Source organism: Colletotrichum karsti (genome assembly GCF_011947395.1).
Source record: "Colletotrichum karsti strain CkLH20 chromosome Unknown Scaffold31, whole genome shotgun sequence".
Taxonomy (NCBI): Eukaryota; Fungi; Ascomycota; class Sordariomycetes; order Glomerellales; family Glomerellaceae; genus Colletotrichum; species Colletotrichum karsti.
In genome coordinates, this window is record NW_024065931.1 from 10915 (window position 1) to 26347 (window position 15433).

The 15433-nt window shown below is 53.2% G+C and overlaps 4 protein-coding genes across 4 annotated transcripts; 1 reads left to right on the forward strand and 3 right to left on the reverse strand.

Moving 5' to 3' along the window:
- Positions 1–1431: 1431 nt before the first annotated feature.
- Positions 1432–2002, reverse strand: CkaCkLH20_08907 (endoribonuclease L-PSP; the record flags this gene model as incomplete). Its single annotated transcript, XM_038891622.1, has 2 exons — positions 1432–1629; positions 1688–2002. The coding sequence occupies 2 exons, from the start codon at positions 2000–2002 to the stop codon at positions 1432–1434; spliced, it is 513 nt and encodes a 170-aa protein (XP_038742909.1).
- Positions 2003–3827: 1825 nt separating this feature from the next.
- On the reverse strand, positions 3828–7679 carry CkaCkLH20_08908 (ubiquitin carboxyl-terminal hydrolase; the record flags this gene model as incomplete). Its single annotated transcript, XM_038891623.1, has 4 exons — positions 3828–5509; positions 5560–5962; positions 6013–7472; positions 7568–7679. The coding sequence occupies 4 exons, from the start codon at positions 7677–7679 to the stop codon at positions 3828–3830; spliced, it is 3657 nt and encodes a 1218-aa protein (XP_038742910.1).
- A 1347-nt stretch (positions 7680–9026) lies between these two features.
- CkaCkLH20_08909 (Tim17/Tim22/Tim23 family protein) lies at positions 9027–9822 on the forward strand (the record flags this gene model as incomplete). Its single annotated transcript, XM_038891624.1, has 4 exons — positions 9027–9207; positions 9292–9411; positions 9477–9671; positions 9728–9822. 4 exons carry the CDS (start codon positions 9027–9029, stop codon positions 9820–9822), a joined length of 591 nt encoding a protein of 196 aa, XP_038742911.1.
- Positions 9823–11975: 2153 nt separating this feature from the next.
- Positions 11976–15012, reverse strand: CkaCkLH20_08910 (DNA mismatch repair protein; the record flags this gene model as incomplete). The annotated part of the gene is made up of 3 exons (XM_038891625.1): positions 11976–14591; positions 14648–14779; positions 14941–15012. The coding sequence occupies 3 exons, from the start codon at positions 15010–15012 to the stop codon at positions 11976–11978; spliced, it is 2820 nt and encodes a 939-aa protein (XP_038742912.1).
- Between the last annotated feature and the right edge of the window lie 421 nt (positions 15013–15433).

Below are 15433 nucleotides of genomic sequence, written 5' to 3' on the forward strand. Positions count from 1 at the left end.
AAGATCTATAATTTATTTACCTATTAGGACTTTAGACTATTTATATCTTTAATCCCTAACTTACTATTAATATAAAACCCAGTATTAGTTAGCTAGCTGTAATAATCTAGGCTAAGGTTATACTCTAGCCTTTCTATATCCTTAAGAACCCCTTTATCTATAAGCATATATTTAATCCAATATCAAGAGCTTAGCGGGCAATAACGACACAGAACATAATACTTACGCCGAAAATCTCAGAACGCAGTGCCTCATCAGTCTCTATGCCTATAGTAATAGTGAAGCTACGAAAGAAAGCTTCCGGTATCATCGACGGTCTTCCATTTACCGTAATGATTCTATAACCTGTGTCGATATAAAACCGGAAGTAGTCCTTAATCTCGGTCATACTTAGAGCAGGTGCACCTTTGCGTAGCACCCTGGGGTCGGTCCAGTAAACAATGTTACCGTGGCTGTCAGTGTTGGCGCTTGCACTAACACCGTCACTTGGGCACCCGCTGACCCCGCTCACCTTGCTCACGCTGCTCACCCGAAGCTCGCCTTAGGCATCGTTTTACTAGGTTAAAGCAGCCACATCAAGGTGAGAAACTGGGTGAGGTGATCGCACTTAAACAGTAAAGTGTTGTGCCACTACATGAAGCGGCAGCATACGGCAGTGCACGGCACTTGCAACGGCTCATTGACTCTGGAGCCAATGCTCATGCCAGGACCAATAAGGGCGAGACGGCACTGCATTTGGTCGGAGGTGATCCAGACGCCCCATATCTTGGAGAGGACGGGGAAGCAGAAGCGAAGGCCAGGTTGATTGTGGCTGCCGGTATCGATGTAAACGCGAGGACGACCTCGGGTGAGACGGCTTTAGATCGTGCATTGAAGTGCAATCGAGATGCGGTCGCAGGCTTTATCCGTGAGACGATGGTTCAAGAGCCGGAAGGGAACTAAGTCGCACATCACTTTAATCCGAGTGCATGGTGTACAGTCGCTGTTGTCTCAAGTTCTCAACTTCTGATATAAACATGTACGACGGCCGGGAGGGATAGTTCAAATATATTGCTGTTTCAATATATTCAATCGGTTGTTGAGCATTTGATACGTACTAGATGGTTGGCTTCTCGTTGGCTGCTTTTGAAGGCCTACTGGACCTCGATCAGCGAGGTTAGAATGCACAAAGAAGAGCTGGTTGATTAAGCAACGGTGTAAGGAACGAGGTTGAGCTAGATTATACAACCCAAGTGCAATTGCTTTGCTTTCCCTCGCATGCTTTGGGATAGTAAAGGCCTGCGTTGAATGCTGTATCAGGGCTGGCCGACTGTGACGCGGGCCCCAAATAGGGTAAGTAGGTTTCTCACCTGCTTCAACTGTACTCAATGTCATTCGACTACGGCTTCGTTCTCAAGTCTTAGATACACGGTTTTGGTGCTCTGACAAACTTCAACCGAGCCAGAAAGTCCCCTCAACCTCCACAATATCATCATCATTCAACCTCTGCATCTCAACAATCGTGCTCGGCGGAAACATAACCTCCCCCGTCGAATTCATCTCACCCCACAACTCCTGCTGAACGCGGTTGACAATGGGCCGATAGCGATACATATCCGACACATAAACAACCAGCCGAACGCACGACGTCTAAGCAACCAACCCATCAACAACCAACACACAGTCCGTTGCTTCAGTGATAACTTACCAAGTCACTCCCAGCCGAGCGCGCCAGGGCAGCCATGTTCTCGTACGCCAGACGTATCCTGGGATATCCGACCTCGGCGAGGGAGTTGTTCGACGGATGGATCCCGCGAACGCCGGCGACGTAGAGCGTCGAGCCCGCGATCGAGAGCAGGCTGAATGGTCCCGTGACGTCGTAGCTTGTTGAGGGGTTGATGTACTGCACGCCGAGCGGGGATGTGTAGTTTGGTTCCAAGGTGAGTTCGTTCGGCTGTGGGGTTTCTGGGCTGGCTGCTGTGAAGGCGAACAAGAGAGTCATCGTTGCCTTGAGGATCTTCATCGTGAGCTCCTTGTTGTGAGGATGTGATCCTAGAGATGAAGCTGCGAGAGCACGAGAGAGTCAAGACGAATCAGATTGTTCGTCTGTTTATGCTTCTTCAGGACCGTCGTGCGGGTGTTAGTGAGCTGCAGGGATGGATGCGCGTGACGTCAGGCATGTCACCTAGCACAAGAATTTCATGATTGATAGCTTGCCAAGGACACATCTATGCATGCCAATGAACTAAATAGATAGATAACGGAACGAGGGTGGTCCGACTGGAAGACTCAAGACTCCATGGTCAAGCGCCCTAATAGCAAAGCATAAGAAACACGCGTCTTCCGTTTTCTCTAAGAGTATGTTTCCATCAAACAAGTAAGGGTTGTTTGAGGCATCTCGTCTCACCTCCTCCGTCGCCCGTCTTCAATCACTCACATAAACAGGCTCGAGACGGACATACTACCGCGACACCAAAGACGACTACAATGACGATAATTAGGTTGCAACTTGCCCCCTCATCAAAAACATACATCCAAAACCTCCGCATCCAACCCAAAAAAAGAAACCAATCCCACCAAGCTCACCCACACGCAAAAAGGATGCCCCCTCACGGGATTGAACCGTGGACCTTCTCATGTTTCGCACACAGATACGAGTGAGACGCTCTACCACTGAGCCAAAGGGGCCTTTTCAACCGTTGTGGTTGGACGACGATGCGTGAGACAACTCCACAGCCTTTGGGGGTGTGGTGTTGTGGATATCGATGGTCTGGTGCGGATGGGGGACCACAAGGTTGGGTTGGGTGGGGCTCAGGAACACATACTTAGCTAGGTAAACACCAGAAATGCCTCGGTGATGCGGGGAGTGAGGAAAAGTGTCCTCGCTCTCCTGTAGCTCACGCTGGTTGTGGGCGTAAGTTGTTGTTTCCTGGCGCCTCTCAGTTACCTGAGGTTGATGGAGTGGTAAGCCATGCTTCATTCCACTGCTGTGGCTGTTGGAGATAGTGATGTTCAAGATGTGTGCTTGCATGATCAAGACCTCCATCAATTTACACATCCGTGACACAGTTCTCGGCGTTACTCGCTCATCTAATGCCGGGGTATTTCATTGCTCGCAACGCTATTGAGTACCAGTAAGTGTTTATGCTCTAATGCCCTTCGCCATGCATGCTTGATGATGAAAAGCAAACCTCCCCCGTGCGCATACACCATAAGAGCAACCAACAAACCCAGAATGACCAGTCAACAGGGTTCATCCGACGTTCGTACTCTCAGCCCAAATCATCGTAACATCCCCCCCGAAGAGTGTTCTCCATGTGTTCGCTGCGGAATCCCAGGGAGGTGGTTCAATCAAGGGAAGAAGGGGGGGAAGATAGGCCACTACTGTCTGAGGCTGCGCCACCGAGTGATGGCACATTTTCCAGTCTCGGCGCATCGGAGTCTTTGGGTTCGGAGGAAACTTGACGATACGGTCCAAACTTCCTCCCGCGAGATGCGGCATCTTGATCCTCAATCCAGCTCGAAACGTCGTGTGGCTTGGTGCGCTTCAGGGATGGCTTGCAGAATTTAGTCCCTGACGGACGGCGATTTCTCTTTCTGTTGTCCAACGTACCTTGTGCGTTGGATCCGTCGACGTCAGAACTCATCCGCTTGTTGTCACCGTCGTTACTCGAGTCCCGAATTGGATTTGAGTCCCGACATGGGTCCCAGACCAATAAACTCGTAATTTCTTCCAGGCTCTGCATCGCATCATTTTGATGTTTTGAGTCCCGACTTAGGTCCTCAATCAAGGATTTCATGAGTTCATCCAGGCGCTGCGTCGTAGCATTTTGATCTTTGGGCCCTTCCTATCCATTCCACTGATCGTTGAGAGCTCCGGGGGCGTCAGGCAACACGACGTCGCCGTCGATGTCTTGCGACGCGTGCCTCTGGGGTACTCGGACCAAGTCGAGCTTCTTCTCGTCCTGTACGTAGCAAAGGTAATAGGGATCACCATTGCTGTTCAGAGTCTCCAGAACCGTGTCCGTACTCTCGCACACAGTGACTTTCTCGTCGTTATACTTGTGCCAGACATCACGTTCAAAGTCGTGGATCCAGACCCAGTAGTGGCCTGCAGAGAGACCACCACTGTGACAAATGACTGCGTGCAAACGATATGCCTGCTGTTTGTGCTCAGAGAACAGCGCTTCCAGCTCAGCCTTGTGGATCTCGACTTCTTCCGCGCGCATCTGATTGACCCGCTGACGGGTCTCTGGAGCCGCCACGGGAGGTAGGTCGACCTTCACGTAAGAAGGTTCTGATTCCGGAGTGTAGGTAGGTATATCGATGTCCTCGCCCGCAAAACTTAATGATGAACTCGGTGGCTGGGCTAGAAGCGATGGAGTCGACTCTCCTTCACTTGGCGACGAATTACCGTTGCACACAAAGTCGCTGGTAAACTTATCTAAAGCAGTCAGATCTTCATCTGGTGTCTTTGGAATGCCGTCCAATTCCCTCAGGCGTTTTTGCAAGCCCCACCCCTTTTGTCTGCGCTTGAATAACGGCGAATCCTCAGGCGTGTCCATGTACCGATCGAGATACAGCATCTCTGATACCTCAACGGGATTCATGTTCTTTTCACCGTTCTGCTGTGTCCTTTGGATGACGATGTGCAAAACGGGCGGAAGCTTCTTGATTGAGGTGTACATCCACACGTCACCTCCGTTTCCCTCGGCTCGTTGCAAATCGAAGTTGCGGCTGAGTCCTTCGTGGATAGTGCATGGTCCGCTTGCGGCCGGATAAGCCCAGATATAAAACTCACAGGCCGACTGAGTATTGAAGCCTTCCTGATTGGGCATCTTTTTGTGTTCGACCGACTCGACGAATAATGTCTCCATGATGGGCTCAAGCTGAACACCATCAGCGGAAGTTGAGGTTCGTCTGATCGAAGCTTGAAGACGAGTGATGATGTTGCCCATCACCTCGGTCACATCTTGTTGGTCCGTGCCAGATGAGCGCTTCTGCGTTTCGAGAGCCTTGCGGACTATCTCATCGGTGCTGAGCGCCTGTGACTCCGCGTCGGGCATTTGCACGTCTTTGTCCTTGCTCGGGTTGGGTGCAGCCATGTCGTCTTGTTCGAGGATGGGTTCCATATCACTTTTGTCCTCTACATCGTGATCTTTCTCCTGACCAGCATCCGGCATGCTGACCAAAGTTTGCGAGCTTACGCTACTAGCAGACCCAGAGACGGGATCAACTGTGACATTGACCATGTTCGTGTCTTCCACATGTTCAACATTCTTTGGCGGCACCGGGGCAGGACGCGCAGGCAGTGGCGGGGGAGGAAGTGTGGCCGGTTGGGCGCCCGTCACTTGTTGTTTCTGCCCCTCGTCCTTATGCTCTTCATTTTGCTTGTTGTTTGCTGCATTCGAGCTTTCCTTGATTTGTGCCGTGCCGAGGAGAACAGCGTTGGCGAGACGCTGAGATGGTTGGATGTAGGCCTTTTGAGTATTGTCTAAGTCGCTTAACAGGTTGTTAAGCTCTTCGACGACTAAAACGGGTTAGCGAATCCGTGAGAATAACGAGGCATGCACTACTCACGAATACGACCGATTGCGGCTTCCTCCTTCGTGACCTTTGTCTTGTTGCCTCCCAGGAGCCGATCCTCGATGTCTTGAGCGTCTTGGCCGAGTTGATGGAGAGGGTATTGTGTGAGCAAGTTCGTGAGAGGCGTGACGGTTCTCAGATACTGCAGGATGCTGTTCAGATAGCATGTGTTCCCAATGTTTTTAAGTCCAGCGGGTATATCGAGCCTAGCCGTAGCAGGTTGCCCAGAGCTATTGGTGTGCGATCCTTCATGCGCACCCTCGGCCGGCAGTTGCAAGCCCCCTCGAAGAGCGAAAACCGCTTCTCGTAGATCGCTGCTTTCCCTATCCTCTGCGATGACCTCCAATGCCTTGACCGTCTGTTCTGCGGCAATTTTGTCCTCCGGGTTCTTATTTATCTAGGAATCCTTAGTACCACACTCGTGAAATGAACTCGGAATCAACGAACCTTGACCTCGCACAGCATTCGTACATGTTCATCTGGCCATTCTGGATCGCAGTCCAGGGAACGGTAGGCCGCTGCCAGGTCCATGGGCAGGAACATGGGGCCGCTGGCGTGATTGAAGATTATTTCGTCTGATCTGTGACGCCCGATCATTTGCAGCATGTTCTTCGCGAGATCGGCTTGCGAAGGCGAGTGTTCCACCTTCTTATCGTATGCAGAAATGACTGCGTCACGGGAAGCTGTGTGTTGTAGGCTGAAGAAAGAGTATGCTTGTTGTTGCAAATCGTCACCGGCGCCATGATGGTCGGCTGTGGGCAAGGTTCCGACCATGGTCAGCTCTTGAACCGCCTGCGTCTGGAAATCCTCGTCTGGTGTCTCCTGTGCAATCTTGCAAAGGGCCTCTGCGTAAACGGAACGTCGTTGCTCGGATAAGGACGACTGTCGCTTGTAGGCGTAGAAGATGAGAGCTTTGTTAAAGTCAGGCAGAACTCCCAATATTCGGTGTGCGTCAGACGCTTGATGGGCGTTCTGGTTCCGCGGGAAGTCCAGGCACTGAAGTAGTTTATAAATTCGAGTTCCCGCCTCGGTCCGGGTTTCATTTCCACCGTTTCGAGTGATGAGGCTCTCAGCCTCCGCTTGCATGTCTTCCACAAACGCGCGCAAGGTATTCAACTCCGTTGGCGTGCCCGGGTTGCTGGGTTCCAGGGTTGGGGGGATAAAATAAGGCTCCGGCACGCCGTCCTTGCCAATTGATTCCTCGGTGAACTGGACTGCTCTGAAGATGGCGTAGCACTCCTCTCCAAAAACAACATGGAACCGCTTGTTTCGTTTGGATATGTTGCGAGGGAGTGTTTTGGGGTCTAGCAGGTCTCTCAAGTAGGTGTTGAGAGTCGAAGGTGCGCTGCTGCACCACTCGTCCTTGGCGTCGGCGAATCTTTCGGGCGACTCCTTGCGAGCAGTCTTCAGATTGCTCAAGATCCGTTCCTGGTCGATGAGCAATTGCACCCACTCACGTTTGAGGCGGGGACGCGATATCTCGGCTGTCACCTGGAAGGTGCAGCGAGGTGCGGAGCAAGCGAAGTGCTCGACGGCGATGAGAGACTCTCGAATTGACGGGTGATAATGAGATGTAAAGTCATGGTGCTGAGGGGGTTGTTTGACGCTGACCAAGTGATGCAGGTAAAAATCTGTTTCCTTGGGAGGGAAATGGTGAGGAAACGGCTCGCACAAGTTGACTCGGCGATCGGCATCCCATGCGGTCCTGATGATGAAGTGGTAGTTGCAGGTGGTGCAGACGCACGAAAGTACACCCGGGTTCGCGGTATCCGCTGTGCTCTGGTTGCCAACCGGAACAAGGGTATGGCGACTGCAGCCGGCATCTAGATCCCATTCTATACGCACGAACGAGCCGACGTCCAATTCCGAATGGAGTAGATCATGGATCCATCTGGGGGCGAGTCGACCTGTGGTGTGGTTAGCCGGTATCTACAGCCAAGCACGAGCGACACGGCACAGCAGCGTCAAACGCAAGAATCGCACGAGGAGGCCATCTACACACCTGACTTTCCCGCCATATACTCCTTGATCTCGGGGGCGCGGCCTTCCCAGTGTTGCGTCGCGGGAGGTGAGTCCGGAGGTGACATGATGGCGTAGCTGTCGGCCGCGACCATATCGACGTCTTCGGTTCGGCTGTCACTGAGGATTTTCGATCGGTGATTCGTAGTCGTAGAGCACCGTAATTCTGTTGGTATGGGAATACGGCCGCTTGAGGTCGACGCAGCTGGAGGCTGCTTTCGCGATCGTTTCGGTCTACGTGGGGGCGGTTATTGAGTGTAAAGTACTGCAGACGACAAATGCCATGATTAGCACAAATATTGAGTAGTAGACTGGGGACGAAAAACCATACTTGACTCAGTGTCCACCAAAGATGTTATGATGTGTTGTCAAGGTCGTCGATCCAGGTCGAAACGAAGCGGGCGTCCGTTTGAAGCGTCGAGAAAGCGACGGGAGCTGGCAAAAGCGGCGACAAAGAGCTTGCCGTAGCAACAACGAGAAGGGATGCAATAAGGGCCGTTATGGGTATCTAAATGCAAGGGTAAACAGCAAAGACCCGGGAAGAAATCGACAAGTTTGCAAGCTGTCCAAAGAAGTCGACGGCAGACATTACGCCAGTCTTCATGCAATGCGTCAAGGACAGGGAAGGCGGGCTAGTAGCTATGCGCGAGCTTCTAGAAAGTGGCCCCTCAATGACCTGGCTGGTGGTGCTGGTGAGGCAAGGCAAAAAAAGGTGGGCGTGGGCAGTTGTGGCGGGGGTTGGCTGACGCAGTGCAGCTGGCAGCCTCGTACCTACCTTTACCGCAGAGCAGTCCGATACCTGCTGAGGGGTACTTTGGATGACGTGTGACTTTGCTGTTGGTGAATGTACCGAGAGCAGTTCGGCACTGTTTGTCGAGATGTTGAGGCTAAGTAGGGCCGACCTGGACTTTGCTTAGCGCCTACCCCGACTCGGCCGGGGAAACAACTGTGAATGTGCACTGCTTGATTCCGAATGGCTGGAATCTCATGGAACGCAAGGATGTGGCTTCCAAAGCAGGGGTTGGACATCAGGAAAGTGCGAGTGACGGACGACACATGTGATGAGTCTGGTTCAGCTGCCTCGCAATTGCTTAGTCAGTAGCAGTCGCAACATCAACGCCAAAGAGGACAACAGTAGAATTACGGTAAGGTGATATGGTATGAAAATAAGGGAGAAATATCGAATCGCTATGATGAAAGTGAATTGATGTTATCCGCATCCTCTACCTCTCACCGACGCTTACCTCCAAAGGAGTTTCGATGGTTGACCATCTCCTGTACTATGATTGGCCCCACACCGAGATCTACCACGTGACCGCACCGCAAGTGTGGAGCACGTATCGTGGAGCTTCAACCCGACCTCAAACTTCCGCAACATCCCTCACCAACTTTTGCCTTTTCCAATTGAGTGCTTGGCCCACAGCGCCCTCCCCGAATTCACCATGGCCGGCCACGACGATCACTCCTACCACGCCAAGGACGCCATCAAGACCGGCATCTCGGCCGCCATGGCCCTGGGCGGCGCCGGCTTCTTCATGGCCGCCGTCACCAATGCCCTCCAGAAGCAGAACGTCGGCGCCATGGCCGTCTTCACCCGCAGCGGAAGCATCATCGCCGTCATGAGTCAGTCGCCCCGAATCCTTCGATACTGTCGCGACGTGGTGGACCATCTCAATTGGACGTGTGGCTGACGAGACGATCGAATAGCAATGGGCGGCGGTGCCTACGGCTTCACCCAGGCCGCGATGGCCAACCTGAGGGAAAAGGACGACGCATGGAACAGCGCGACCGCCGGTTTCATGGCCGGCTCCATCCTCGGATTGACGAGTACGAACACTCCCCCGCCTCGCGAGCGCTGAAGGATATGTTGGAAATGCTCACACGAGTAACAGCCAAGAAGATGCCCGTCGTGCTCGGTCTCGGCGCCGGCTTCGCCGCGTGGCAGGGAATCTTCACCCTTACCGGTGGACGCCTGAGGGGATGGACTGACAGGCTAGACGAGGATGAGTTCGAGAACAAGATTGCCATGCGCGCGAACAAGAGACGTCCGATCGAGGAGACGATTGCAGAGATTGGCGAGGGTCGCGGTACGTTCTCACGTTACCCCGTGCTTTTTCCTGCGTTGGAGGCTGACATTCCACAGGTATCCGGCCACCCGGCTACGACGAGCGGAGGGCCGAGAGGCTCAAGGCGAAGTACGGGGTCGAGATCAACCCCGTCAAGGCGACCGTCGAATAAAGAGAATCCAACCCTTCAATCCCTACCACCTAAACAGCGAACACCCCCACCCCCAGACCGGCCCCGCGGAGGCATGCTCTTTTTTTCTCCCCCGTTTGTACATACACACACAGGCCCGCGAGAAGAGCCGTGGGCAGAAGAAGAGGAGTCTCATCGGCTAGAGGAATGGAAGACTTGTACTATTTTTCCAAACGCTCTCTGATCTTTTCCGCCGCGTAGCTTCCGCGTGATGTGTGCTTGTCTAACGACGCACCGCCGACTGCGTCACAGATGGTACGTTTAATGCGTCTTGCTGACTTTCAACTTTCAATGATGATATCATAGCTTCAGAGGCTGTTTATGAATCCACATGATTCGACTTATCACCGTTCTATCTTTTTGTCTGACTTTTGCTGTTACACTGTTACCTTGCTTGTTACTCGAAGGCTGCAATTGCTAACAACGTCAAGTCAGATACGGGCGAAAAGACGCCGAGAAAAAGATCAGGAGATTCGACTCCAGCCTAGATGTGAGTAGGGAACCAATCATTCCGCCCCCCCTCTTCATGATGATACAATAGCTTCAGAGGCTGTTTATGATTCTACATGATTCGACCCATCACCGTTCTATCATTTCGTCTGACCTAGACCATACACCATGGCATCATTTGCATCTTTGTGGTCCCAAGCATACGCTAATACCGTCAAGCCAGGTTTTCCCCAACAAAGCAACGGCCTGATTACAACAAGGCATGCTTCCTCATCCACATTCCAGAAGTAAGTTGATCTCCTCCGCTCATCTTCCCCTTTCCGTGATGATACACTAGCTTCAGAGGCTGTTTATGATCTACATGATTCAACCTTTCACCGTTCTATCTTTTTGTCTGAATTCCACCATCACAAACCGTTTCTTCGCACACGCATGCCATCGATGGTTGCTGACCTTCGAAAGAACTACAGATCAACCCATGATGACCCTCGATCCTCTTGTGCAACTCACATGGTAAGTTCCCGTCATCATCAACTCACACATCCCCCAACATGATGAATCCTAGCTTTCAGAGGCTGTTTATGAAATTACTTCATGATTCGACCCATCACCGTTCTATCATTTTTCTGATCCCACAACCCCTACCTCAATACGCGAATTAGGTTCTCAAGCAAGTCGGCTAACCTAGAGAAACAGATCTTTCTTCTGAGAGCTCCGAACGAACTCGGCAACTTCTGCTCCATCCTTGGGGTAAGTCACTAAATCCCTTCCAATCCCATCCCACGACGCAATCTTCATGATGAGACTCAGCTTCAGAGGCTGTTTATGAAAAATCACTTCATGATTAGATCCATCACCGTTCTATCATTTTTCTGAAAACACATGCGTACACCAAGCATTTATTCACCCCGCTCTCAAGGACACAGCAGCTAACAGCCGCTTCAGTTCCAGTCTCCGCCCACAGTCGCTTCCTCCCCACCGCCAAAACCATGCCCATTCACCGTTGCTGGTAAGTCCGCACCGCACAACCGACCGAACCACCCACGCCTTTCCATGATGAGACTCAGCTTCAGAGGCTGTTTATGATTTACACCAAAAACATGATTCGAATCATCACCGTTCTATCATTACATCTGATCCCCTTCCCAAACGCCGCTCTTTTTTCCAGCAGCAACCTCGAGTTCACGCACGATGCTGACTTCCATCGTTCAGACGAGTTCTACTTCGCTCAGCACACAGTGCTTACCAATCTCTAACCTCTCGATAGAGGTTCTCGCTAGCTAATGGTACGTTTTCGCACCCGCGCCTAATTTTCTACACATACCCTCTTATGATGAGACTCAGCTTCAGAGGCTGTTTATGAACACTTGTCATGATTCGAAACATCACCGTTCTATCATTTGTCTGATATCACCCGTTTGCAACCACTTCGTTAGACATCGACTCCTCAGGTCAGATTTGCTAACGCGTTGTCAAAGTTCCAGGCTCCTTCGCACTCACTCCGGTCACCGTCCGTGTTTGAATCTTGAACGTTCTCAGTGCATTTTGTCTACACGTAGCCCTACGTAGTCTAGAAACCCGTCGCCATATCAAAGGCGAGCCAATATCATTACAGTCCCAAATCCACGCCCCCAAACGCCGTGCAAACCCTTGACAGCGATATCAAAACACACGACTCGTACCCTTTACAGAGTCTTGACAGACTGGAAAAAGGGATTCGCGAGCAGCTTCTCGTCCGCCATGACCAGCCCCTTCAGCTTGGAGACCATCTCCTCCTTGCTCATGGACCCCTCGGCGACCTCCGCCTTCCACTTGAGCAGGATCTCCTTGAGCATGGCGCTGCCCTCCTCCATGTCGGTCTTGCTGTACTTGAGCCCGAGGTCCTCGTGCTTGGACGTGAAGTCCTCGAGCTCATCCGCCTTGCGCTTCGCCATGCGCACGACCTTGTCCGGGAAGCGGACCAGCTCGGCGACGTGGATGCCGAAGCTCTGGTCGCAGACCCCGTCGTCGACCTTGTAGAGGAGGGTCACCTCGCGCTTGCCGTTCTCGGAGCCGCTGTCGTCCCCGCTGATGTGCGCCGTGACGTGCAGGTTGTGGACCTGCGGGTGTTCGTCGGCGAGCGCGGTCAGCTCGTGGAAGTGCGTGGCGAACATGGCGAAGCAGCCGATCTCCTTGACGATGTGCTCCGAGATGGCCCAGGCGAGGCCGAAGCCGTCGTATGTGGACGTGCCGCGGCCCAGCTCGTCGATGATGATGAGCGACTCCGCGGTGGCCGACTTGAGAATGTTGGCCGTCTCCAGCATCTCTGCCATGAAGGTGGAGACGCCCTTGAGCTGCGAGTCGCTGGCGCCCACGCGTGCGAGGATGGAGTCGAAGATAGTCAGCTCGGCCTCGGTACACGGCACGAAGCAGCCGATTTGCGCCATGAGGGCGATGACACCGATCTGGCGGATGTAGGTCGACTTTCCGCCCATGTTGGGACCGGTGATGATGAGGAACGATGACTTGTCTCTCGTCAGGGAGACGTCGTTGGTGATGAACTGCACGTCGTCCTGCATCTCCAAGCACGGGTGGCGGGCCTCCTTGAGGATAGTCTGGCCCTCGCCGCGGGCATGGATCGTGGGACGAACGTACTCGGATGGGGCGTGGACGGAGCAGTGCGCGAAGGACACGATGACGTCGAGATGCGCGAGAACACCGGCGAGCTTCTCCAAGACGGGGCAGTACGACGCAGCGACGCCGACGACCTCGTTGACCAGGCTGCTCTGGGTGCGGTTGTAGTTCTGCGAGAGCTGGTCGAACTCGCGGCGGAGGCTCTGGAGGGTCCTGGTGGTGAAGTAAACTCCGTTCTTCTGGGTTGAGCATTCCTGGTAGCCCGACTTGTTGCGGATGGCGCCGGCCTCCTGACGAGTGAGGCGCATGCAATAGCCGTGCACCTTGTGGTTCTCGAGGAAGATCTTCTTGCCGACTTCCTGCTTCAGATCGCGAGCTGCTTCCGAGAATTCTTGGTCAATGTCCTTCCTCAGCTTGTCGAGCTTCTTCCGGATGATGCGCAGGCTGTCGTCGAATTCGGGCTTGATGATGTACTCGTGGTTGTCGAGTGCGTCCAGATCAACCGTAGTTTCGACCATTTCAGCGAGCTTCACGAGACTATCGGAAAGCTCGCGGAGGGGGGTCGTGTAGGCGTCGTCAAGGGGGTCCTTGTACAGCTCGTCCATGACACCCTCAAAAGTGCCAAGAAAGCCTGGCAAGCGGATGACGACTTGGTACGCGCGAACGACGTCCTCGAGGTTGGCCTTGCCTCGTTGAAAGCGCTTGGCCAGGCGGTAGAGATCCGGCACAGAGCGCAGGTGCTCCTCCTGCATGGTTTGTCTCAGCTCGGTGTCGTTGACGAAAGCCTCGACAAGCTGTTGGCGCTTCACAATCTCGGTCTTGTTCATGAGCGGCTGTTTGAGCCACTGCGACAGAAGTCTGCTACCGACGGGAGTCTTGCAGTGGTTCAACAGTCCGAACAGACTCATCGTCTTGGCGCCGTCTCGGGCACCAGGCATCAGGTTGAGAGCCTTCAGAGCCGCCGCGTCCAGTTTCATAAACTGGGAGAGGTCGTGCTGGTACAGCTGGTACTGACCGAAGTTGGACGGGTCTTGGAGCACGCCGAGGTACTTGATAAGCGCCGCGGCTGAACCCATGGCCAGCTTGAGATCGGTCTGGGGCAGCAGGGTAGTAGCCCGCTCATCCTTCAGCAGACGCGCCAAGTCCTGCTCGATGTCCTTCGTGCCAAATTCGCCGCCAGAGCGTTCCGAGATGGCGACGCCGCAGTTGGTGATGATCTGCTTCAGCTTTGTCAAGTCCGGATCCTTTGCCTTCTCGGCCTTGTCTGTTTGAACGAGACACTCCCTGACGCCCAGCTGGATGAGGAGGGCCTCGAAGTTGGAGAAGAGATCGTTGTCGAGGAACTCGCTGACGCCGAGCTCGCGCACGCTCGCATCTGCAAAGCACACGCCCACACTCCTCGCCTCGGAAGCCTTGGTGGAGATCTTGACGGCCAGAATCATGGGCGCCGCCTCGATCTGTCCACCCAGGTCCTCCTCGACATCCTGCAGGTTACCAGGCGACGCCTGCTTCACGACCTTCCAGTTCATGCGCGGGCCGGTGCTCTGCAGTATCTCTATCCTCTTGCCGAGCTTGAAGAGGGCTTCTCGAAGGAATTGTCGAAAGACCGTGACCGTCATGGTCACGGAGGCGAGTCCGGTCTTTTCATCGCGGCCGAGCGTCCGTACGACGGACGTCGTCTTGTAAACCTAGGACCAAGGGTCAGTACTTCCCGTCGGCCGGCAGAGAGCCTACCACGACGTACTGTGCGAGCGATGAAGTTGGCATCTTCGCCGTGTGCGGTATACCAGTCGCCTCGGTCGAAAATGCGGATTGTGTCTTCGTGAACGGCCGGCAAGGACTTGAAGAAGCGGATGAAGCCGTGCTCGTCGTCGACCTGGTGACGTATCAGCCATTTGCTTGGATTATGGGTGCATGGGGTCGCAAACCTTCAATTCGGGCCTAGAAGACATTGTGGAAAAGGTAGAACGCTGCAAAGAACAAGGTAGAAGTAAAACAAAGTCGGTAAGTGAAGTGAGTGTAACCAGTGAGAATCACCCTTCCACAGACAGCTTCTCCAGATGCGCGGGTGTTAAAGAGGTTTCCCGGTGGCGCGTCTTCGATTGCCATTTAGCGGGGAGACGCGACGCGATGACGCTAACCCTGATTTGGAGAGTGATCTGTGACCGCCTGATATGTTCTGCCGCACCTAAGAATCGTGAACTGAGGGAGGATCTCACAAGCACTGTAATTCAGCTCAAACATCTTCCAAGTATCTTATTCAGGAACTTACTTTGCACTGACACCGCTCTCTGTATTTTTTCCTTTAGTTCAGAGGTAGTATCGTTGCTTGTTCTCTAGAACATCGATTACATCGAGGGCAAAAAGACGTAGCATCATCAGTCGCCCATTGATCCTCAGTTTTTGGACAAGCATACCAACTAATACTGGTACCTAATATGACATTGGCCACGGCATTACTTTGATATCTTCATCACTAGGAGCTCACTTACCCTGATGCTCCTCGGAACATTGCGACTCAGAGTGCGAA